A 25278-nucleotide genomic window follows, 5' to 3' on the forward strand; every position below is an offset into this window, starting at 1 on the left:
TGTTTTGCTTGTGTTGACTTCTTCAATGATTCATGTTTAATAAAAAGAACAGCACCATGTCAAAACATTGGATGTGGTCAAATGGGAGATATCAAGTAAAGCACAACAGGTACGGTATTCAGTATACCACTTGAACTTAGTTTTTTGTGAACTGCCAATAAATTAAAGGATATCAAGACATCTGTCTGCAAGAGTTTCCTAACTTTTACTACAATCTACTATTATTCCTGCTCAGCACCATAGAACATTGTTGTATTGGATTTTGTCGCTATACAAATTCTTTTGATTGATTGACTAGTTGAATGAGTGCATACAATGAATGGTGCACAATCACATTCTTTTAAGTGACAAAACTATCACTTGGGTTGTTGCTTTTTTGATAGATTTCAGTCCCTTTTACTGGTTAACACCTTGTATTTCATGGTCTCGGTGATAGGTAAGTGATCTCACTGAGAAAGTATATTAAATGCACATTTTACAATATCATTTAAGCAAGTGAAAGGGTAGTCAAAGACCACTCAAAGATCCAGTGGTTTATTAAAGTCGTATGGTTATTACACAATAATAATACAAGTTTCATACTTGTACACAAACTAATTTTCATGACAGGAGGGTGATCTAAATCAGTCTTGACAAGAAATGATCAATTCCATGCAAACAAGCAATCCATAGTGTGAAAATATTGATGTGTGAGATTGCATCATCACTATGCAAATTTTATTTGAAGATGTGGGAATAATCAATAAACGTTGCATACTTTGTGAATCTGACAGTCTGTTTCAATATATGTTCTAATGATCAATACTTTGGCATATATTTGTCCATTTGTAAAATTGCTCTGATATCAATACATTATCTATAGATATACTATCTACAAAATGTTCTTGTTCATAAACTGTACACTTCATTTGTACAAAATGTTTATAAAAAAATATGAGTTATTCTAGACTGAGCCATGTGTACATGTTGCGATTTCTTTTTGGCTGTTGCATTTACTGTTGTTTGTTTTTTTGTGAGCGCTTGTTACATACATCTGACACTATACCATAGGTTTTCTCGAACCCAATCTCGTACTTACAAGTAGCCAGCGAGAATCTGTCTTACAATATAACACTCAACATTAGAAATTGAAAGAAAGAGAACAACCAAGCAAATAATGATAACATTGTTGTCTGCATTCTAGCTCTGTGCTCATGCTCTTTTGGAACAGAGTGTTCTGAAGTACTGTACCTGTATGTTTTGGTGTATTATGCATTTTCATTTGTTGAGTGAATTCACTCAGCGCTCTCATGTGGCTTGGGATAATCGATGGTATTGTGTCAGATATATGTAATGAGTGCTCACAAAAGTAACGACAGTAAATGTAACAGCCAAACAGAAACACCACATCACATTGTAATCAGATTGATTATAGACATATTTCTTTATATTTCTTAGTCTTTCTCATATCCTACTGTTCTAGTGTGTGTGCTTGAAATGTCTACTTTGTCCAGGCATTGTAAACTTTGATTTGTCAGTGAGTGATGGTCTATTCCTGGATTTATTACCAGTACTTTCTTTCTTCATTTTACTGCTAGTACTGCCCTTGGTTTTACTGCTAGTACTGCCCTTGGTTTTACTGCTAGTACTGCCCTTGGTTTTACTGCTAGTACTGCCCTGGGTTTTACTGCTAGTACTGCCCTGGGTTTTACTGCTAGTACTGTCCTGGGTTTTCTTCAAGGTTTTATTGACTGAACTGAGACCAGTACAGATCTTTGTTTTATTCACTGAATTACTTTTCTTTCTTGAACTCTTTCTTTCGTCAACATATCTAACCTGTGAATCACTACTGTCATGCACTTCAATGTTTCTCTTTTTTCTCTTCATGTTGTTACTTTCTTCATTCTTTCTCTTTCTTCCCTTGTTGTCCTTTCCCTTTGACTCAGAGTCAGACTTTTTCTTGGAACCTGTCTTGCTTTGTTTCTTTGTTTTGTCACCACCACCACCAGGTAAAGTAGCCTTGCCATCTTTCACCCCGTCTCCTCTAAGAGGTTGACATTCAGGACACCAGATTGTCATTCTTTTCAGACTCTCTCCAAACCAATCACGCTGTGTTTTGTGACCTTCAACGCATTTGGACTTCTGGTAAACCTGACACTTATCGGTAAGTTTTTGCCAGGTCTTTTTAAATTCTCTGTTCTTCTCATAATCCATCCACATGGCACTGAAATCAACAGCTGCCTGTACGACTTGTTTAGCTTGTGTTGATGTCAAGTCTGCACCTAACTCAAGTGGATGGACTTTAGCTGTATAAAGTGCTTCATTTTTCATGATATTACCAAGCCCAGCGAATACACTTTGATCAAGGAGCGTATAACAAACAGCTCGTTTACCTTGCACTGCTGCAGTAGCTTTGTCGATATCAAAGTTAGTCTTCAAAATATCTGTTGCTGTATCATCACAGGGTTCATCTACATACTGTACACTACCACTGTAAAAAGCCAAAAATTCACTGTCTGAAAACCTGATCAGCAATCTGGGTGTCGGTACCTTTTGTGTTTTCGAAAGTCTTGACGGACCTTTCAGTTCATTTGCTCGTAGACCTCCCCACATGAGGAAATGATAGCGTAGCCAAACTGTACCACTGGCTGTCTTCTTGCTGTCTTTGTCATCTTCTTCACCAGGTGTTGTTTTTACAAGTGGACTGGGTTTGAATTCTAGAAACATCTGTTTACCATATGGTTGTACTGATGAAAAGATGCAGCCAATCAAGGCTTTCTTATTGACAACTTGTGTATTTCCTTCCACATCCAGTATTTGCCGACCAATGAACTGATTGGCAATAGTACTCCATCGTTGTACACTAGGACCTTCTGGCATTGTTATATTCTTCTTTGACTTTGGGATGACTTGTCCAACAACAGTCACTGTGAATTGAAATCATTTTCAAACTTTTAAACTTGTATCGGTGTGTATGATGCTTATTAGCAAATACCAAACCATTCTAATATATCATTATTTGATTGATTTTAGGTAGATTCATGGGCTTAAGTTAAACCACAGACAACTTACTTGTCTGTGGTAAACATACATTATACAATACTTATACTCCCGTGGTTTAATACTTTGGTTATACTACACACCTTGTCAGTGGTTATAAGTTAGTATACATGTACAGTATATACTTTGGAGTTATCACGGGTGGGTTGGGGTTAGTCCTGCTTCCATGACGGTGCACGAGTCTGTATTACTGACTTGACTCTAAGGGACAATTGTCAGAATCGAGTCCCGAATTCCTCCGTATGCAAGCAGGACTAGGTTGGGGTAAACTTGTCACTGTAGTTTGAATTTTTCATAAGATATTTGACAATATCCTCTTGTCATATGTAGGTGCTATCTTGGTTATTAAACTCAGGCTTTGAAATACTATACGTATTCTAGTATAACTTTACATTTAATACACAAATCTAATTAACATATCTACTAATTATTTACATACACTTGAGAAAACATCAATTCAACATACCTTGTATATATAGTGATCTCTGGAACAAGAAAACGATTCTTCGTCGTTGAGTAGAGTGACAATATATTCACGACAGAAATATCACTGCTAACGCACCTGTGTACGTTGTCGCTATGATTGTTGCTAACTTTGATTACTTATTTTGATGCGAGACTTACTGACTGCTGACTCAGAGACTTGCTTTGAAAGTAAAAACTATCGACTATGCAAAATTGCAACGCCCTCAACGATGAGAGTACACAGAAAGTAGGATTGTTCCACTTATTTGCCAGGGGCGCAAGGATGGGTGGACAGGACAGACTAGACAGGGAATGGAATGGGTTGTTGTGTTTTTTGGTATTGTAAACTTGTAGTGAAATATTTCATATGCTTTTTTTCTCTGTGTATTTAATTTCAACTGTAAAAGTGTTAACTAGACTCTGACATTTTCCTTTTTGTTTGGGAAAGTTTGATACAAAGACTTCTAACACTGTTCTTGGTGTGATGAAAATAATATTACTTTGTACTTTAGAAAAAGGGGAAAAATGGATACAAAAGATGGAAAACTGGATTTGTCTTCGTGGTTTCAAAACACATATTTTGCCAATATGTAGTGGTTAGTTGTTCCATTGTCATTACACCATAACACTGATATTGATATATTTCATTTGATTTGGTGTTGGTTGACGAGACTTAGGTTCATGTACATTGTCATGGTGGGGGGGGGGGGGGGTGATATTGGTATATTTCATTTGATTTGGGGCAAGCTGATAGACAGGTTCATGTACATTGTCATGGTTGGGGGAGGGGTGATATTGGTATATTTCATTTGATTTGGGGTGAGTTGATAAGACTTAGGTTCATGTACATTGTCATGGTTGGGGGAGGGGTGATATTGGTATATTTCATTTGAGTTGGGGTGAGTTGGTAGACTTAGGTTAATGTACATTGTCATGGTTGGGGGGGGGGGTCTCTTGGAAGCCTTCAGAGGCAGATGTGAGGTTTGCCATCATAGGGGTAAAAATAAAACCATAACACCCATCATCTTTATAACAATTAATTTTATTTATTTACCGGTATGTATCAAATTTGCAATATTGTGTTCATTTTGCTTACATTCTGTCATTCATTTAATTTAGGATTGAAACACACGTTCAAAACAATGAAACTTTTATAAAGTTTTGATAACCAAATGATATGCATAATAATTACAGACAAGACAATAATACAACAACAACAACAACAACAACAACAAACTGTGTTAAACAAAATAAGGACCAAGCGTAGATGTACAAGATTAAATGATGCTTAGTTATATAAGTACATGTGTCTTGTGTCTGTATGTGTATGACTGAATGGATAAGTCTATAGACCATAATGCCCACCTTGTGCAAAACTTTTTTTTGACTTTTTTTTTCATCACATACACTTTAAATGCACACAAGTTTATTTAGGTATTTTATTTGTTGTGTTAGATCATTTCTTTGTGAGATATGCTGTTTTACAGTGTTTCACTATTCTGCTTAATAGCTGGCTTGTCCTGATAAAAATGAATCTCCGCATTGGTATTATCTTATGGAATTGGGAATGTTTCAACTGCGATACTCTCAATAGCACATTCATCGCTGCCTCTTCGAATACGGAAGTATCCGTCTTCTCCCCATCCAGTTCCCCAGCTGTTCTTCACAATCCAGTAATTTTCCTTGGTTCTACCATCATACCCATATCCTACAGCCAAGACAGCATGGTTGGTGATTTCGAATGGATTGAAGCGATCCTCCAGTCCTGTATGTTGATAGATACCACTTTTGTATGACAAAAAGTCTGAATACACCATAAACGATACCGACAGTGGACCATTCTTAACGAGTGCTACTTTCATGAGTTCTTCATTACAAGCGCCGTAGAAACCACCAACGTAATGGTAATTAGTGGCATAATAACGCTTACAGCTTTTCTCCTTAGCAGGACAGGATCCATCGCGTCCAGTGTATGGCAAACATGACTCATCGACAAAACCAAAGTCATCAGCATATTTACCAGCTATCAAGTATGGGAAACCACCATCACAGCCTGAAATATCCAAGTACATATTTATCAGTCATTTCTGTACATGATGAAATCACAGAACTATCTACTTTATAATAATTATTTTAATGATTTTAATATTTAAAAATGAAAAAGGTATTCAGCAAAATTTGCTCTCATGCTTCATTTAAAACAACCTTCTTCTTTTTAAGTTGAAGCATAGCCAGCCCCTGGAAATATTCACTTTTATTCCATGGTATATTCAACATTGGTAGTGATCATTACTACCCTTATAGCTTCCATCCATTCATTCATTCATTCATTCATTCACTCACTCACCCACCCACCCACCCACCTATTCATTCATCCATCCATCCATCCATCCATCCCATTCATTCATTCATTCATTCATTCATTTGTATTCCATTCTAACTAAATTAACAATCACTGTGAAGGATTCTGTAGTGAATGTAAACAACTTTTGACATTTCAAAAACTATGACTTGGATATTTCAAATGATGTACCAGGAAACATTTCAGGTCGGGGTTTGAATTTAACTGTTATGCTTGGTAGACAGATATATATAGCCAAGATAACTGTTTCAGCGGCTGCAGTTTTCTATTGAATTCCATTGGTCATACAGACTATCCCCTTTTAAAGTTGGCAGTCTTGACATGGTGTTTAGTCATCTATGTGCTCTAAAATACTGCATTTAGAAAACATGTCATGTCAAATGAAACACCCACAAGGGTCAAATTTGCATGCTGATTTTGAATCTCACCTTGTGAATATTCACTACACTGTACCACATCTTGTGGTGAAATGATGACATCATCAACACTGTTATTTGTCATGACTTTCAATCTTGCTTCATACATGCCAGCAGATGAGAATGCGAAACAGCTACCACAAGACGCTTGGTCTCTCACAGGTGTGACAAAATTCTGTCCATCTACATTCCTCCAATCAAATGCTAATGGTAAACTTGCAGCCATTGCTTTGATCTCTGCAGATACAGGGGCAGGTTTAGGTGGGCTGTAATAAATGAGATACATGTACTTTGAGTGTATCTATTCTGGTTTTAAACTTATAAACATGACCTATTTACTAGAGTAAACACATTGCAAAAACTTGATTTCAACAATTCCTTGGTCTTTCCAGATGACTAACATGTGTAAAACTAAGTTTAGTCCAACTTACACAATGCCAGTATGGTGACCACCAGCTCTCTGCTTCATCTCTTTCAATGACATGGTCTTATAATCATCATACACGGTTGCTGTCCATGATTTCTGAATTGAGTTAATTGAGTTAATATACTCATTGTTGGCCTTGTATAATCTGTCCATTGAAACACTGGAAAAATACAACAAATGAAGGTTAGAACAAGTGATTGATTGATCAATCAATCAATAAATAAATAAATCAATCAATCAGTAAACACAATCTAATAATTATTTATTCAGTCTACCTTATTCAACAGCCCAACCAAGCAAACACATTAATTAATTAGCCAATTAATCAGTCAACCAACCATCCACTTAGTTGATAAATCAATTGATTTATCAAAAAAATTATTAATCAATCAATCAATCAATCAATCAACCAACCCACTAAACTAATAAATCAACAATCAAATTAGTCAGCCAATCAATCAATCAATCAATCAATCAATCAATCAATCAATCAATCAACCAACCAACCAACCAACTGACCACTCACTCACTCACTCACTCACTCACTCACTCACTCACTCACTCACTCACTCACTCACTCACTCACTCACTCACTCACTCACTCACTCACTCACTCAATCAATCAATCAATCAATCAACCAACCAACCAACCAACCAATCAATCAATCAATCAATCAATCAATTACCTGTCTTTGGTTGGGTTGATCTTTGGTGTAGACACTGTATCTGTTTTCTTGCCTGTAAAGCAAGCCCAGTCTTTACCATCAGCATTGTGAACCCAACCTGGCATTGTTTCTGAACACACACTTGTAGTGACTTTACCATCTACCTTGTACTTAGAGAAGGCAAAGTACTTCTTGCCGTTTATGACCACTTCAAAACCTTGGTTGTACACCATGGTCCAGAATCCTTGGTTGCCATAGTTATCAAATACTACATCAGGGAACAACAGCTCAAAAGAAACTGATTTCACAATTGGACCTGATGGGAGAAACAGTATAAACTTTTAAGCAAGTATTTTTCATATTAAAAAGCTTATGAACTCAGAAAAATGTAATTCCTAGTACTAGTAGTAGTTTGTCTGTTGCCTCTTACCAATAGACCTTCAAGTTTCTGTTCAAAGTTGAGCACAGAGCAAGGGGTAGTAAACATATCTGTTGTTCATACCTGCAAAACCAGTACAATTGAGTGAATTATCGTATCCGCTTTCACCGAGGGAAAACTGCCAATAGCCAGCTACATCATCGTAAGTACAGTTTCCAGGTGTATCAGCCAGAACGATTGGTAGTAGGACCAGGCATGCACACACATACACCGACACCAGAGCCATTTTGCTGAAATAATATGTTGATCACTTTCAAAATGCAAGAGAAGGGGCGTATCTATGAGGCGTTGTCCTCGAGTAGTCACGAGCTAGCTCGACAATATAATGTGATCGATGTTGGGTATTAATCTACAACTATATCGTATGGATATAAAATAGCGCAATTTGAAATCAAGGTGGAACTGGGGTTCGAATACACAGCACAGAACTGTGATATGTATGCATGTTCCAGAACTATTCGTGAGTCATGAGCTAGTGGTGTATGCTAATTATCATTTTGTTCGTCGCAAATACATAAAGATACACACGTACTCTAACTTACTCACTTACTTACTCTTATCTGTGCGAAGACACGCACCGGAAAGAAAGTGCAAGTCCCACACAAAGTGAGTAACCAGGATTCGAACCTCTCAAGTGATTGGTATCGATAAAGTTTTTGGAAACCATCGTCATCAATTAAGTTATTTTCATCAGAAACATCCATACAATTTCCAGCCAGTTTTAAAGTTTAGTGCACTTCTATACATTTTGAAATTTTGTTTATCAATCGGCTCAATACGTTGTCTCTATCTCCGGAAGACAAATATTTATAATGTGTGAATTTTAACTCACCTAGAGGGTTGAGCATCACCTTACGTCACCCCATTCAGTCACATGATAAGTCTGTTCGTCGTTTACATTCATTTCATATATCGGCGTGTCTTCATTCAGATTTCGACAGTTTATTTGTTATAAAAAGAAGACAAAATGATAGCGTTTTTCAGTCGAATACTGGATTGGCTGAAAAGTCTGTTTTGGAAAGAAGAAATGGAGTTAACACTTGTGGGGCTTCAATATTCGGGCAAGACAACATTTGTAAATGTCATTGCGGTAAGTTTTTTTTTCCTGAGTCTGAGCGTCGACTTTCTTTTATCGTAAAAAATATTATATTACGTGTTAAGATTTGGATGAGTAAACTGCATGTGATTGCTTACAATGCAAATTGGGTATAGTTGTCGTGTGCATATGCGTCATGTTATATGAACAACCGTAGTTTTCTGTACTGACGTACGTCGTATGTATTCGTTGACCCCTCAGCTCGGAAGGGTAGTTCCGGGGGAGTGAACAATATTGAATACATACACAGATTGAACGGTGCTGTGGGACACATAAAACTTGCGATATTTCAGATGTATTTTTTCATAATGAACATTTTCTAGTCATGTATGGGAAGCACTGGAATAGTGACCACTTGAAAGTGTGTTGTAATATTATTTATTTGGGTATAATTATTTTGACTGCATATTTTGTAGACTGTGTGGTGGTGATTTTCTTCTGCTACTATCAATTCATGGGTAGTCAATGACTTGTTTTTTGATCAAATTATCAAAATTCCTTTGAGAGTAAAAAGAACGAATAAATAATGTGATATACAGAGACCTAAAAAAATGAAATCAGGAAGTACTGAGATTCTGGCAAATAATTGAAAATTGTACATGATGAGGTCACACAATACGGAAATATACGTTTCCTATATTTACACAACATATTGTACTACACATAATGTGAGACATGAATTTGAAGTTGTGAATACCGTACATTCTAATAACAAATCAACATTGAAGATCATCATACATAAATTTCAGGTTACATGTTTGATTTATGGAAAAATTGTATCTTTGTTTCATTTTTAGATGGTTTTGACATCCTCGCCAAAGTAAAATGACCCTACATCAAAGTATATGTCAAATTTGATAATTATGACAGTACACTACATGACTCGTGCCCTCTAAGTCAATTTGACACTTGGCAGATGCACAGCAATATCTTGTGACCCACAAAAAACAATTGATATTCAGCTATTCCTTACTGTACATTGACTTACAAGAACTTAGAATCAAAATGATTGATCTTTTACTAGATTTTGTAACAGTATTAAACATAACACCGTAATTTGGCAACTGAGAAGATGAATTAAACATTTAAAGATTCCTAATTGCTATGTTTTGAATTTTGTCTCCCATAGTCTGGTCAATTCAGTGAAGATATGATTCCAACTGTAGGATTTAACATGAGAAAAGTTACAAAGGGTAACGTAACAATCAAGGTAAGTTTATAAACACTTCATATTCAACCCCATCCTTTTACAGAACATATCAGTTTGAAATTTTGAATGTGAAAGAATGTAAGTTATGCTACCTCAAGGTCATCAAATTCCGATATGTTTTGTCACATTACAAATTGTAATAGGAAAATTTTAGACATCCAATTTGAAAGATATGATTCAGCAGCCTACTTTATTTAGAGTTAAAGGTCAGAGGTCATAGGTCATGATAAGTTAGTTGAAGAGGAACTGTTCACAATTCAAAAATATCAATCATGGTTATTTCCTCTCATTGTATTACATTCACATTCAACCAGTCAGGTGACCTGGTCCAGACCATATTTCTATTTCTATTTTAGCCCCAATAACTGAAAAGTAGCAATGTATGACATGCAGTAGTTTGTTGCTGAGATTCTAGAACATCGAATGGGGTGGGGTATAAATTTTGTAAAATGACCATTTCGATTTGGAATACACACTGCAGGGTATACCATTACAAATTGACCTTCAAGAAGGGATTAGTGTTTCCAAGGTAAATGTACAGGTTAACATATTGTAGTCCAGGCTGTCGTAAAGAAAGAAATAAAACAAGAAGCCATGGATAAACTCTACAGTTGTATGTGGTCTGAAATTAGATTCAAGAGACAAAAGTTCAAATAAACAGGTGCATGTATGATGTACTGATCACGTCAGAGTTGCATTAATTTATGTATTAATATCATTCATGTCAAGATATATGAATTGACATCATTGGCAGTGTATGTATGTGTAGGTCAATGTATAATGTTGTTATGTCATGATAAAACAGTAGTTAACTAACCTTATGAATAAAACAACAATGTGTAGGTTGGTTGGTTTAATTACCGTGAGTCACACAAAGTTGTTGACTTCATTCTGTCTAAGCTAGTGCCAAGATTGTCTTATATTCATTACTAAAGATGCCAATATTTTTCTTTTTACCGCAGTGGGTGGGGTGAGATTCTTTTCAAATGTGAAGATAAAAAAAAGTAGGAGATACATTACAGTAAATTGTGATTTGTGATTGTTTAGCCTTTATAGATTAAAAGATAATTACAAAATGATGAAGTATTATTTAATGCTTCAATACATCCAATGAATTTAATATCTAATGCTAAGGATGTCTGCTGTGTGGCACAAGTTGTTTCTCTGTTTTTTTTGAACAAGGACAAATTTTGATTTGTGTAATTATAGTAACACACAAATTAGTATTATTAGATATAATCATCAGACATCAGAAAAATGGAAGAGAAAAGAGTTGCTCCCCAGTGTAGTTCTAATGTACACACAAATGTCCTGGGTGGGGGTGGGGTGGGGGGTACAAATGTATCAATGAATGAACATATAAAGTGTACAAGTCTGGTGACCTTTAGGGGATATTTACAGAAATGACTAGCCAATGGTTCAAGGTCATGAGAAGTGAAAGGTTCAAGGTGTGATGTTTCCTTTGCTAACAGTATTGTGTTTCTAATCCTAATAATATGGTTATTACTTGATTGTTTATGAGTTGTTTATTAGACTATTATATATTATTTGTTAGTTGGCATTTTAGTAATTCTATGCAAGAAATATAACAATAAAGCTTTATGTCATATTGCATGCCCTAGGCAGTTAGTCGTTATTGCTGTAATGAAGTCAGTCAGTGATGATTTGGTAGACAAAGAGATCTGTCTATGTCATTCTTTCACCAAATATGTATATTTCCCTTCGTTTTCTTCCATTACTGAATTGTGATATGTATATTTCCCTTCGTTTTCTTCCATAACTGAATTGTGATATGTATATTTCCCTCCGTTTTCTTCCATTACTGAATTGTGATATGTATATTTGTGATATGTATATTTCCCTCTGTTTTCTTCCATTACTGAATTGTGGTATGTATATTTGTGATATGTATATTTCCCTCTGTTTTCTTCCATTACTGAATTGTGATATGTGTATTTCCCTCCGTTTTCTTCCATTACTGAATTGTGATATGTTTATTTCTCTCTCAGTTTTGTTTCATTATTGAATGTGTAATGTCAACATTTCTCTTAGTTTTGTTTCAATATGTCTCTTTCAGCCTTGTTTGTGATATGCATATTTCTGTCTTTATTTTGTTTCATTACTGAATTTCAGAGACGTTTTCTTTCTATAGGTGTGGGATATTGGTGGCCAGCCAAGATTCAGGAGTATGTGGGAAAGATATTGTCGAGGTGTCAATTGTATAGTGTGAGTATTCAGTGAAATGCAGTGTAGCTGTCCATTTCTTTTCTGAAGTATGTTAGGAAAGATACCGTCAAGGTGTTAATTGTATATATAGTATTCAGTAAAGTTTATGTTGCTGTCCATTGCCTTTCTGAAGTATATGGAGAAAGATACAAGCAAGGTATCACTTGTATAATGTGAGAATTCTATGAGATCCTATGTTTTGCTTGCTGAAGCATATGGGAAAGATTTGCTGAGGTGTCAGTTGTAGTGTTCAATGAAATGCTATATGTTGTTCTCCATTGCTTTGCTGACCTATTTTGGGGAAGATATTGTCTGATGGCAGTTGTACAGTTACTGAGTATTCAGTGGAATTCTATATTGTTTTTATATTTTTTTGTTGAAGTATGGGGGGGGGGGGAGATATTGTCAGTGGCAGCTGTACACCATTCAGTGAAATCCTATGTTGCTTTCTATTGTTTTGCCATTTAACATAACATATCAAAATAACCCCAATACTGTCAATATTTTTGGGTAAATATTCAGAAATCATTTCTCTTTGCAGTGATATTTAATTTCATAATTATATGTATTAAATGTAAAAGCATACGTGTCAAAGTGTAGCATAATGTGTAATGTATCAGTCCCATAAAAGTACTAGACTATAATAAAACGTAATGCTACTAGGATGAAATGATAGACTCAAAGTATACCAGATTTATGACTAAGAAAGTTTTAGAATTGTCATCTACATGTGTATACTATCTATACTATCACCTAGTGTAGATATTTTTATTATCCATGAGTGATTAAAATGGCTTTATTTCATCTAAAATTTTAAAGTATCAGTGTTTTGGCTAAGGATGCATGGAAGTAGATAATTTCTACCTTCGTTTCTCTGGTATTTACCAAGGTTCCCCTTCAAAAATTATAATACAAGGTTGGAAATTCTATGGAAGGTTAATCAGATTTCCTCGTCTGTTACCAGGGTTCTCAGACCTTAGCAAAAATATTGAGTATGGTTTTGTATATTTCACTTTATTTTATTTGTGTCTGCAGTTGCAAATTTTGTAAATGGAAATATTTGAAATATTTCAATGTCTATAATATACATGGATATAATGTTTATGTCAAATTAATTTATTGATTACTGGTTTTAATATTCACAAAATTTGAGAGATAGTCATCAAAAAGTTTAAATTATGATTACAAACTCAAAATAGTAGATTTTGACAGCACACATAATATTGTGCAAAAATTAGCAAAAACACAGTTCTAGTGAAATATAGCATGTTGCCCATGATAAAGTGTTGTGTTACATAACAGATGTGGCCACAGACAATGAGACTAATATTAGATACAAATTGAATAGTAAATAGATTCCAGGCATGGTTTTGTTCAAAGACAAGTTATACCCAACCTTGTCAGAATTTAATAAAATGAAATGGAATTTTCTAATATAATGTATTCCCAAGTGATCGACCTGTCAGTTTGTGTGTGGAATCTGTGTCTGCTATAGTTGTTCACCGACTCATCTGTGTAATTTCTAACATGGAAGTTGACTAATAGCAGGTCAGTTTTTGTGGTTTCTCCCACAACAAGGTGAGCACTTGTGATTTTAGGGCACCATATTGATAAAATGGAAACTGCAGTTCAAACTATTTGGTTTATTATCAGAATGATACACTTAATAGTTGCCAGACACCATTTTAGCTCATTTTAGTACTTGTATGTCAAAATTTCAACCTTCATGCAGGGTAACTCTACTCCAAGCCTTAAATAAGTGAGCATTGGAGCATTCATTGTGTATGTTAGCTGTAAGCCCAGTTTAATGAAAAAAGTCGTGGGGGAGATATTGTCTTTATGTTTGTCATCAAAATAAACCAGTAGCTAGGCGCTCTATGACAGCAAGCTTTGTCTGCCATTGGGGGAGATCTAGAGTAATATTCTGAAAACAGGAATTTATGAAAATTGATCTTGACATTCATTTTTGTGTAACTCATTTTCATGTTGTTTTGTTGTAGTTATATGGTAGATGCAGCTGATCATGAAAAACTAGAAGCATCACGGAATGAACTTCACAATTTACTTGACAAACCACAACTAGCAGGTATTCCGGTGAGTAGTAACTAGTTATCTGATAAAATCCTCCAAGTGAAGAAGTAGATAAACCCAGAAAATAACCACATAATGACTAAAGCAATGCTACAGTGTACGTATAGAATTATGAACGGTTACCTTTGTTTTGGATTTTCATATTGCTGTTATCTCCGGGTCTATTATTGTTAAGGTAGAATGCACCATGAGGATTTAAATTCTTCAAATCTCTCCAAAATTTGCCATATGAAAGCTTCTGCCTGATCCTTTTGAAATATTGAAAAAAAAATGTGGAGATCAATGTTTTGTTTTCAAGGAAATCAACAATCTTTGTATTTTTTCGATAAAGTATTTGGTGGCCATATTGGATTCTACAATGGCTTAAAGTTTGATATCATTACATGTTGACGGTAGACATCTATTTTAAAAACGCTTGAGTTTTCTGACACAAGTTACAGCAAAGTTTTAGAATATTTATTTACAAGACACTTGCAGTACTATACTATTACATGTGTAAGCTGTATTGTAGCATAGACAAGAGACTTCAAGACAAGACAAGACAGGACAAGATAATGACAGCATTAAAAATGTATTTGTGTAATTATTGGATGTGAGTGTTAGATAGTAGTAGATGATATTTACTCAGCGTATAAAATGATTTGCTCAGTAATTAAAGGAACCCTGAATGTTTGTTGACTTACAAATACCATACCATCTAAAACACAGTGAAGATTATGTAATGATAAATTGTCTACAGGAAGGAATTGTTATAAATGTAGTGGCTGGAAAGAGGCCATGTAATAGGTCTAGACATGCATGTAGACTGCAACATTCGTCTTGTCACTTCATTCTCACTGGTCTGCTACTATAGGGGATTGGCCGATCACGTGAGGGCTCCCCACCATAGCGTACTTTACAGAATATATCCATCATTTTCACATGTTTACGAGTGATGCAGTGAATGAGACATAATCATATGTGTAATAATAGAGAGGAGAAACAAGTCAACATAAAAATTACCCATCTAATTAACATGTTAACACAAATGTTTATGTGACTGTTCCTCTTGAAGTAAGGAGTAAATCATGTCTTTATAACAAGGGGTAATATCATTGGCAGGACCAAATTGATGCAGATATTACCTAATGTGGTGGCTTGAAGAGTACACGAGTGTTTTCCACCTGAGTGTTCACATGACTATGAATGATGAAGTGCACGAAAAAAATTAAAAAAGTATTCGTTTGATTTTTACAATACTTCTTTTGTACTTCAGGTGCTTGTACTTGGTAATAAGAAAGACCTTCCAAATTCCCTTGATGAGAAAGAATTGATTGAACGAATGAACTTGGCAGCTATCCAAGATAGGGAAATTTGTTGCTATTCTATCTCCTGCAAAGAGAAAGATAATATTGGTGAGTTGATAGATGTATAGAAATATCACAATCAATTACTATAAGAAATCCTGTCATATCACCATTGCTTGATGGGTCTTATACTGGTTGATGAGATATTAGTCCCAAATAATTTTTTTGTTGTTCCGTGAAAAAAAAATAAGGGTGATCTCTTGAGTCTTGTCACTTCAAGTTGAAGATGAGAAGTGACAAAACGTGAGGGTCACAAGTATTTTCTGGCCAATTGAAGATTTTGGGGAAATAAAATATACCTGCACAAGCAAAATTTATTGAAAATTTGGAAAAATAATGGCGACTTTGAACATTTGACATGTACGCATGTTTTTATGACATACAAACAACTAGGGTACAAATCCTGTATTTTTTGTTCGAACACAATCAATTTGGTTTGCATGTCATGTTCAGACAGAATACCTACTCAAAGTTAAGTGTTCACCTGTGATCCAATCTAGCTATGAAACTACAGTCACACACGTCACAACTCTAAATGTGTTTTAGTCACCTATTCTCAAATAAAAGGGCTATATTTTGAGCAACTCTGTGACAGCTGTAAAGTTAATAAATGTTCAAAAGTGGGTCAAACCAGAGTTTCAGTTGTCTTTGTTTGAGTTTCTATTTCGATTTAAGGAAGTTTGGTTTATTTTACTCTGTATGTCCCAATTTTCCTAGTCTAGTTCCTATACAGTATTGTTATGGTTTATACCTTCATTCACAGTATAGTCAAGGCCCTAATCAGGGCTCGAAATTCGCGGTAGTCCCGCGTCCACAGACTACCAATGTTTGTCTCTGGGCTACCAAATTATGTGAGTGGTAGCCCCGTTGGGCTACTAAGTTTTGAATGAAACTGTGACAGCCTGATTCCGACGCCTTCCCGGGCCGGAGGCCTCTGAGGTCGCAGTCCTGTGGGACGTGTTCTCGCCAAAATTAGCGTCAAAATCAGTGCGTCTTTTCCAAATTTGCATCCACACTACATGGTATATCAAATGTACATGATGAAATACATGTACACTGTACACCTGCTCAGGCTGCTGTACACGTCATTCTTCCATACATCGTATACACAGCTTGTACTTCCAAAATGTCACAACAAAACATTTATATGCAACAATATTCTGTATAGCGATTTAATGTTATCTTTCTGTACTTTCAATTTTCCATGGTAATCACTCTCTGGAAATATGCTCTCCGGCCCGAACCCTTCGGGCTCTTCTCGGAGTCAGAGTACAGTCGGTACAGCACTACAGGAACTAAATTCCATTATTATGACAGCTTTAACTTTCAACTTGACAGAGACACAGTTTTAATGGTGTTTGATAGAATCTTATACTGCTGATGAGAACTATTAACTTGGTATACACCTGTCCTACAGATTCGTTTATTCTTGAACGATGCCTAAAACATTCCGTGTGTAAACCACGCTCACGCAACCCCATAGAGCATGCAGTGGTGAATGGTAAAATTCACGTAATGCATTCGATCTAGTAGTAGTAGCAAAGCTCAAAAGAAAGTTGAAGTTTTAGTGAGAATGAAATGGTGACGTGATGGTTTGAATTTATCTGAGTGAAGTTTTCAGCAAGGACCGTCTACTGATGTAGTCTTAGACTCTGTTTGATTATCTCTTCGCCCATGAATGGAAGGGGCTTTGCCGTAATGGCCGTCAGGTATTGATACAAAACCTGTCTAACCCGTCTGTTAATAAGTAACCAATCACGTGGATAGATAATGATAATAGCACATAGTTTCTAAACTACCCAAGACGTAGTCTCCACATCAGGAAATGGCCATGGGGCTTATGAAACTGTTTATACGTTTTCCATACGTTGAATCATATTCAAATTTTACAGGTCACACTGCACCAAGAGATTTAGCTAATAGTTACAACAAGAACTGCGACTAAATGTCTTATTTTTCATTTCCAATGATAACCGCCCTGGATAACCGAACGTTGTTTGCTAACAATAAGCCTCATATGTCCCCTCTTTATGACACGTCCCCAGAGACACATACATGCAAAAAATTGCATCCCCAATGTCAAATATGGCGTGAAATACACACACATAACGTGTTAACGTGACCTCTCAAGTTATTCAATCAATCATCGAATTCAATACATCGTATAGTTACATGTATACACAAACACCATTAAGTTAGGAATGCATGCATATGGGCTACCAGTCACTGCTCTCGGGCTACCAAATTTAAATGATGGTAGCCCACGTGGGCTACCAAGAAAAAAAACGAATTTCGAGCCCTGCCCTAATGAAAGGTGTTAATTATGGTTCAACCCCATAGTGAGCAAAGCACAACAGTGCATGTCACCAGTAATAACGGGCTGTCGTCACCACTCATTAAATATTCATTTGGTACAGCTGTTTTCACAATGTCCAACCACAGGACTCCACTCCAGTCCGTTTAAACTAAATCACGTTGTGACGCAACAAGATAATCATGTTTGTATGAATGCTGTAGGACGGAGCACATCCAGACTACAATTTTCCATGAACTTGCAATCACAAGAACTATTATATGAAAGTGTTACACTTACTCATGTAATGTGAATCCCCTCTTATAGTACATGGCATATGTAAAATTCAAGTTGTCCTCAAAATTTTAACTTAGGAATCTATTGAAATAATTTCACATGTGGGTGGCGGTGTGAATCGTAACGATACTGTATAGGAACTACATGTTTTAGGACAGAAAATATCCCAGTATTTTCAGCCCACATTTCCATTTATATAGTGAGCGATTTAAGAGCGATAAAGACAAATTATGTGATGGCAGATAAAAGTCAGACATTTGACTATTTGTGATTTCATAATTAGTTTATCACCTTTGTGATGTTGACTCGAGTCACATTCTTCACATGACCTGACTTGACAGGAAGTATAATTCATCAAATACATGGAAGTGCTGATGTCACTGTCTTTATTTAGCAACATAATTAAATCTTAGGCCTGGTAATACCACTTTTTAATTGCGATTTTCATCCTAACTACAAACTTTAGATTCATTTTTCTAGCTGAGTGCTATAATCAAGAACATAATTATGTAAATAAGAATAAGATTATAATGGAGTCCAGTGTTTCAATTTCTATTCTTCTAAGAATTTCATGTAATTTATGATTTACCTCATATAAAGTATAACAATCTTGGTACCTGTAATAGTATTTTACCTTATGTTAGAGGGTCAAAATAGAACAAGAAGGTTGACATTTTCTCACACATGCTTATTGTATTGCATGTGTAAGTTGTAACATAAGTCGTGTCAACTAAGAACCTAATGATTGGTATTTTTATGATGTGCCTAAGTGGTAAAATTCTATTTCAGGTAACAATAATTGGTTATAATATTTGGTAAAAATAATTGACTTTTTTGGGTGAAGAACCAATATGTAGATATTCATAAAAACAGAACATAAGGAATAAATTATTTAAATTTTTATATATAGCTTAAGGATATGGCATGTCAGATTCTACTAAAACTAAAGTGGGGGAGGGGGGTTAATGTTAAATGTTTCGTTCCAGTTTTATGTGAACTCTTGTGGATGGATGACAATTTCTACTGATTCAGCTTGATTAAATCAGCAGGTTTCTATTTCACCATCTTTCATATTTCTTCTTGAAGTCGCAGCATTCAAAGCTTTATATGTTAGCACGCACCCCAAACAATTAATCTACTTAGCTGTCCTCGACCACCCCATGCCCCAATAGTGAAATGTAAACCCCTTGATTATTGAAGATGATGCTGATGACAGCTAGACAGAGATGTACATGGTGATACTTATCCTGATTTGAGAACGTTGTAGGATTTAGAATGTTACTTTGTTATCATATCATGTACTGAATTGTAAGGAAGAACTGTACTGTATATTAGGAATACAGATAACAAGATGGCAGAAATGATTGTCATCATGAGTTGTTTGACAGAATGAAAACCATCATTGTGTGTGTACCTGTCATGTCCAAATTGTCCTACACTAATGTAATAACTTTAATAACTTCAATTTGCATGTCATGAATATTGCATAATATGAGGTTATTACCCGATATCATCTCTTCGTCCTCCATAATACTGTGAGTGCAGATTCCGCATTGTCACATGATTCATAAGACAAGTGTTACATGGCGGAAATACAAGAATGGTGATACGATGAATGAAGAGGTGATATTGAGTAATAAAATGATTTACCATATGCGTATACCCAGGAATTCAAAGAGAAATTACAAAACATTTTTAAAAAAGCACAGCTTGCTATGCAGTGCACTTCATTCATCGTGTGACTCTGTAATCAGGTTACATTCACATGCCCATAGTCTGTTTCATCAAAAATTTCCCTGCCTAGAAGATGTCTCAGTTTTGTGGTCATACACGATAACATCAACGTTGAAGATTGATCACCATTTTGTTTGTTTATGTTTGGAATTGCCATGTCTCGTCCATTTAGAAAGGCGTTTTCTGCTGATGTTTATTTAAACGTGAATATCGTGACATTTAACGTCCCCATATCAGAAGTGGTATTTCATGTTAAACATCATCAAGAATGATTGATCTGGGTATAGGTATATGATAACAATTGAAGTCAAATGTTCTAACTCGTCATTCTTTTATATCTATTAAATCACCTAGTAAAGAACCATGATTACAATTTGTAGAAACAATGAAAGCCACATCATGTCTACTTTTACACCTACATGTTATTCCCCCAATATTTTTCTTCATTCAGCCAAGGAAAATACGAGTGACCTAAGGGGCAGCAATTCGTAGTGACAGCCTTTAGGTCACAATTATTTTTCTGGCTGAATGAAGAAAAATATTGGAGAATAACATTATACCAGCGCCAGTAATAGCAAAGAAAATCGGGGAAATTAATGTCAATTTTATACATTTTGACTCGTATTTCAAACACATAAAAGTGTATATCAGAAGAGTTGATATCAAAATATATTTGAACAGCTTATCTGAGCTGATATCTGTGTTATCTGGATTTACAGGATAGTGTGCTGGTCTCTCTACTGTACCATCTGAATATCCCTCAGTCTCACAGCTAGTAGAAGTTTAGACCGTAAAGATACGGCATGTCGCTCTACCTGTGAGGGCGCCCTATCATGGCACACCTTACAGACTAGTATCAATATAGTTACTCAATAAATTAATATTAATATTTTGTCTCATCTATTTATCTTTTACAGATATCACATTACAGTGGTTAATCCAGCATTCCAAAGCAAGTCGTTGAACCCTTCTATCTGTCTGTTCTCAGTCTCTCTGACAGTTCTGTATTTTCATCAATGGCCTTCCAGTATTCAGTTTGAATTTTGCTAGGGGACCAATCAGAATCAATAGAATTATAGGCTCCCTCATTATATATGCGTAATACACATTTGTGATTGATTAGATCAGATTTTTTTTTTCAAAGCTACATCAGGTTTTTTGAAATTTTCATTTTTATAAAAATGAAGTAAAATTAGTCTAGACTTGTACAGAACTTACATGAGTTCAAAAAAAGGAGTACAGTTTAAATAATGAATTTCAGTTCAAAATAGGGAATTGACGCGTCACAAAACCCCAGCGTGTTTTTGTGGTTGTGATTTCCTCAGGTTTAGATTTTTTGGACTGGCCAGTCATACCAAGTTGATTATGTAGAATATCTTCATTCATGCACTTTTTTGTGGAATGTCAATAGTCTTTCTATTTAGTCTGGTCTATAGTTGTCATGGCAACAGATTAACAATTCTGTTTACAAAAGTGTTTATACTGACACTAGTGCTGTTAGATTTCCAGTATGTCATTTAAATTTAAAAATTGATAAAAAAAAAGGTCAGAAAACTAATGGAAAGATTTTTGATATTGTCTTGTATACGCATGAGAGACTAGTTCCCAGGATTTGTAGAAATATTCAAGAAAAATTCTTTAGATGGGGTTGGAAGGACATTCATTTATCGTGTACATGTAAATCTTATTTGTCAACAACAACAACAACAACAACAACAAGGTACATAGCATTTTACTATTCTCTTTCTTTTTTCTAACTCATGGCTACAAACATGGAATATTTTGTATTTATGGAAATTTGTATCTATTTGTGTTTTGCTTCTTGAATGAAGTTTTCGTACATGAAATGTAAAAAATTATGCATGGCAAGTTTAGAGATTGGGTAGCAACATTTTAGAAGGTCCAGATGGTGATAGCAACTAGCAATACGACCTGTCTTTCTGGATTCAATTTATCTGCAAATTTTTCAACAATAAATGTCTCAAATCAGATCTAGAAATAATGTTGATTAATTGTGTATTTTGGAACATTTGTATACTGTTATAGGGTAATGGTAGTTTGCACCTTGAAAAGGAAAGAATTTTGAGTTCTTTGCCCAAAAAAATTAGAAACAAATCTTTACAAAAGAAAAATGAACTGTTACAGTGACCTGGAAATAGTTGTGCAGACAGCAAAACTGTGTCAAATTCTTTGACATTAGAATCCAATATGGCTGCCATACTTTCTGATATGAGAGATTGTTAATTTTCTTCAAAGTAAAGATGATCAGTACACTGCTTTCCTTTGTGACTTTGCACAAGCTTTAACAAGATATTGGTGTGATTTTCTCACTGATTAATACCCGTGATGCTTTCTTTTGAAAGGAATATGACCAAGATTTTTTACATTTTTCTCAGTAATTTAGTTTCATATGGAAAGATACATGTATTATTCTACTATGCTTGTTAGCTAGCTACTGGTCAAACTCTCTTCATCTATAACTGGTGTTTTGGACACGAGAGTTAGTGAAACCTGAATTATGCATCCATTTGTACATTGTCCAAGTGACAAGTGATAGTCATGGCATACCAGTAGTGCAATTCTCAGTATCTGCAATAGCATTTTACATCCCACTGCAGGGGGTCAAAATGGAGCAAGAAGGTCAAAGAAGTCATGGTGTCCACCAAGAAATCAAATGGTAGTTATTTAGATGATGTGTTGGGATGGTAAAAATTCTATTTCCGGTAATTAGATGTTATTCCCCAATATTTTTCTTCATTCAGCCAAGGAAAATATGAGTGACCTAAGGAGCCTTTGTTGACAACCCTTGGGTCATGAGTATTTTCCAACTGAATGAAGACAAATATTGGAGAATAACATAATTATATCATCGCCAGTAATATTAAAGAAAAATCGAGGAAAGTAATGTCAATTTTGAACATTTTGACTCATTTTGAATGCAGCAGAACCAGTGATGTAGAAATGCATTATCGTGACTTAGACATGCATTGTTGTGACGTAGAATAACCAGAGTATATATTCCATATTTTTTGTTCTAAATTGCTCGTGCATTGTATAATGAGTAGTAATGAAGCGTAAGTTTAATGATAAAAGTAACTTTCCATGTCAGATTGAAAGTACAAAAGAAACCAGTCAACATTTTTGACTGTGTCTGATAGTGTGTTTTACTTGCATCAACTCACACTTAGTTGAAATGATGTGTGGCAGTCTTTACAGTGAGGGTGAGGTAAATAATAATGTTGGTTTATTACAATGACATATATTGTGTATAGTATGATTTCATGTGGGAATTTACTACAGTATCTCTTCTACTGAAATATGGGACTCGTGTAGATTTCAATACTACACGAGCCTTAGTTTAGTCTGTAAGGTACACCGTGACGGGGCGCCCTCAACGTGAGGGCGAAACGTCATGACGTATCTTACAGTCTAGCCTTAGTTCTGCGCAAAGAAAACATTGTATCATTTGTATTGGTGGGTCTGCAAGCATTGGTTCAAATTTGGTATTTGCTTTCCTGTCATGAAGGTGAAGGCAAGGCAAATACAAAAAGTCAAACCAATGCCTGTAGATACGCTGCATCATTTGTGTGTATTCAAACTAAACTGTTTAAAAAAAAAATTTTCTGTGAAAATGGTTCCAATGAAGAGTAAGGTAGCCAAACAGAGTTGTAACTTTTAATGTAGTACAAATAAAATAGTCCAAGGTGTAGTAATGTACAATACTGTATCATGAAAATAAAGTAAGCTACAGACTGTGTTGTAACTTTGAATTCATTTTCCTACTCAATGAGGTTTGTGTGGAGAGCGGTGTGCAAGATTTTATGTACGACTCGTCTTCTTTTGACATTTTGAAGTGAAAAGTTAAATTTTGAAGGTAAAGTTCATCACCAAATATTCCAAACAACATAGTGAAATCAAAAAAGGACAGGCGTGCAGAAAAAAAGAGGATGAATATGTATAATTGTATGCCAAGAGAGACAATAAATATGTAGATATAGTGGGGGCAATATGTTGATCCCAGTTAAGAAGAGCAACCAAACATCTGACATATATGTCATTGTTTTCCTGTCAACGAGACCATAAACCATGTTATGCCAATGTGTACATGAATAGAGTCCCAAAAGTGCAAATACATTTGTACAATTTATTTTCAAAACTACAGCAACATTTCCTTCCTGTGTACTGGTATTCCTACTACCAGGTTATTACTGAAGTAATTTTTGCTATTTTTCCCCAAGTAGCTCAGACAGCTGGCCTTCATCGAACACATAGTCCCGAACTGGTGTGTTTTATAGCAGTTATTGTGCAAATTTGAATGGTGTATCTAAATACAAAACTTCATAATTTGTCAACCAATTTGCTATTTGACCTTGAATATAGAGGTCAAAGGTCAAGAAAAGCTGACCTTTTCTTGTATAGACATTTCAATGCAGTGTGTATTTGACTTCTTGAGTTACATGTAGAAAGAAACATTTCGGTCATTTCACCTTAAACATGTTTTGTCAAGGTCAAAGGTCATGGTCTCATAAGAAAGCGCATCATTGGTAATGTAAGGGTAGAAACCTGAATGCTGTCCATCATATGTATAAAACTTGTGGAGATAACAGGTAAAATATGCTTTTCTATCACGGATATGGATGCCATTTTGGTATACAGGTCAAAGTCATGAAATTAAGTGACTTGCATATGCCTCAGTCATAATTAAAATATTATCACTTGAAAAGTTTAATGCAAAAAGCTATGAAGGTAACCCAAACTTTGCTATTTGACTTTGCAGAAGACTTACAAGCTCATATTTGATAATATCGGTGTAGACACTTGAATGGAGTCACTACATATTACACCTCCAAAGTTATGATGCATACTGTGAAAGTTAACAACAAATATGACTGCCATTTACCATACATGATTCAGTCACAAAACAAAGTGACATGCATATACACAGCATGTTTCTGCCAGGTTTGGTTGAAATCGGTTGGTGCATGCCAGGGATATGAGGGTGAATGCATGCACAGATACATGCCCATTGGGGGCTAAGAAGGACATATTACCCTTGAACATATGGTATATGGAAATGAAGAAGGGATAGTAGTGTGCACGTATGATATATGTGCTGCTTACAAACTTAATCAGGCAAGTGTATTTAGTAAATTATTTACATGGTAACATTTG

The 25278-nt window shown here is 35.3% G+C and overlaps 3 protein-coding genes across 7 annotated transcripts; 1 reads left to right on the top strand and 2 right to left on the bottom strand.

Moving 5' to 3' along the window:
* Positions 1-703: 703 nt before the first annotated feature.
* LOC144440551 (endonuclease 8-like 2) lies at positions 704-3631 on the bottom strand. The gene is made up of 2 exons (XM_078129938.1): positions 3506-3631; positions 704-2906 (listed from the first exon to the last, which is right to left on the bottom strand). The coding sequence occupies exon 2, from the start codon at positions 2857-2859 to the stop codon at positions 1459-1461; it is 1401 nt and encodes a 466-aa protein (XP_077986064.1). The 5' UTR covers positions 2860-2906; positions 3506-3631; the 3' UTR covers positions 704-1458.
* Positions 3632-4563: 932 nt separating this feature from the next.
* LOC144438501 (dipeptidyl peptidase 1-like) lies at positions 4564-8889 on the bottom strand. Of its 4 annotated transcripts, none has more exons than XM_078127757.1 (6): positions 8646-8889; positions 7877-8043; positions 7396-7690; positions 6714-6869; positions 6295-6548; positions 4564-5557 (listed from the first exon to the last, which is right to left on the bottom strand). In XM_078127757.1, the coding sequence occupies exons 2-6, from the start codon at positions 8037-8039 to the stop codon at positions 5058-5060; spliced, it is 1368 nt and encodes a 455-aa protein (XP_077983883.1). In that variant the 5' UTR covers positions 8040-8043; positions 8646-8889; the 3' UTR covers positions 4564-5057. The 4 variants fall into 4 exon arrangements, with proteins under 4 accessions (XP_077983883.1, XP_077983721.1, XP_077983802.1 ...); XM_078127595.1 differs by lacking the exon at positions 8646-8889 and adding an exon at positions 8360-8589; XM_078127676.1 differs by lacking the exon at positions 8646-8889 and adding an exon at positions 8368-8474.
* On the top strand, positions 8367-23869 carry LOC144438918 (ADP-ribosylation factor-like protein 8B-A). Of its 2 annotated transcripts, XM_078128257.1 has the most exons (7): positions 8367-8419; positions 8745-8903; positions 10039-10119; positions 12272-12345; positions 14346-14439; positions 15692-15830; positions 21024-23869. In XM_078128257.1, the coding sequence occupies exons 2-7, from the start codon at positions 8781-8783 to the stop codon at positions 21068-21070; spliced, it is 558 nt and encodes a 185-aa protein (XP_077984383.1). In that variant the 5' UTR covers positions 8367-8419; positions 8745-8780; the 3' UTR covers positions 21071-23869. The 2 variants fall into 2 exon arrangements, with proteins under 2 accessions (XP_077984383.1, XP_077984306.1); XM_078128180.1 differs by lacking the exon at positions 8367-8419 and having other exon boundaries at positions 8656-8903.
* Positions 23870-25278: the final 1409 nt, after the last annotated feature.

Source organism: Glandiceps talaboti, chromosome 1, assembly GCF_964340395.1.
Source record: "Glandiceps talaboti chromosome 1, keGlaTala1.1, whole genome shotgun sequence".
Classification (NCBI taxonomy): domain Eukaryota; kingdom Metazoa; phylum Hemichordata; class Enteropneusta; family Spengelidae; genus Glandiceps; species Glandiceps talaboti.

Excerpts from the sequence above, each read along its gene's own strand:
- LOC144440551 (XM_078129938.1), bottom strand. The coding sequence starts at position 2,859 with ATGCCAGAAGGTCCTAGTGTACAACGATGGAGTACTATTGCCAATCAG.
- LOC144438501 (XM_078127595.1), bottom strand. The coding sequence starts at position 8,517 with ATGGATGTTTCTGATGAAAATAACTTAATTGATGACGATGGTTTCCAA. Across the intron at positions 8,044-8,359 it reads GCACAGATAAGAGTAAGTAA|CAAAATGGCTCTGGTGTCGG; the intron begins GTGAGTAAGTTA and ends ATATTATTTCAG. Across the intron at positions 5,558-6,294 it reads GTGTAGTGAATATTCACAAG|GCTGTGATGGTGGTTTCCCA; the intron begins GTGAGATTCAAA and ends TGGATATTTCAG.
- LOC144438918 (XM_078128257.1), top strand. The coding sequence starts at position 8,781 with ATGATAGCGTTTTTCAGTCGAATACTGGATTGGCTGAAAAGTCTGTTT. Across the intron at positions 12,346-14,345 it reads CGAGGTGTCAATTGTATAGT|TTATATGGTAGATGCAGCTG; the intron begins GTGAGTATTCAG and ends GTTTTGTTGTAG. Across the intron at positions 15,831-21,023 it reads CAAAGAGAAAGATAATATTG|ATATCACATTACAGTGGTTA; the intron begins GTGAGTTGATAG and ends TATCTTTTACAG.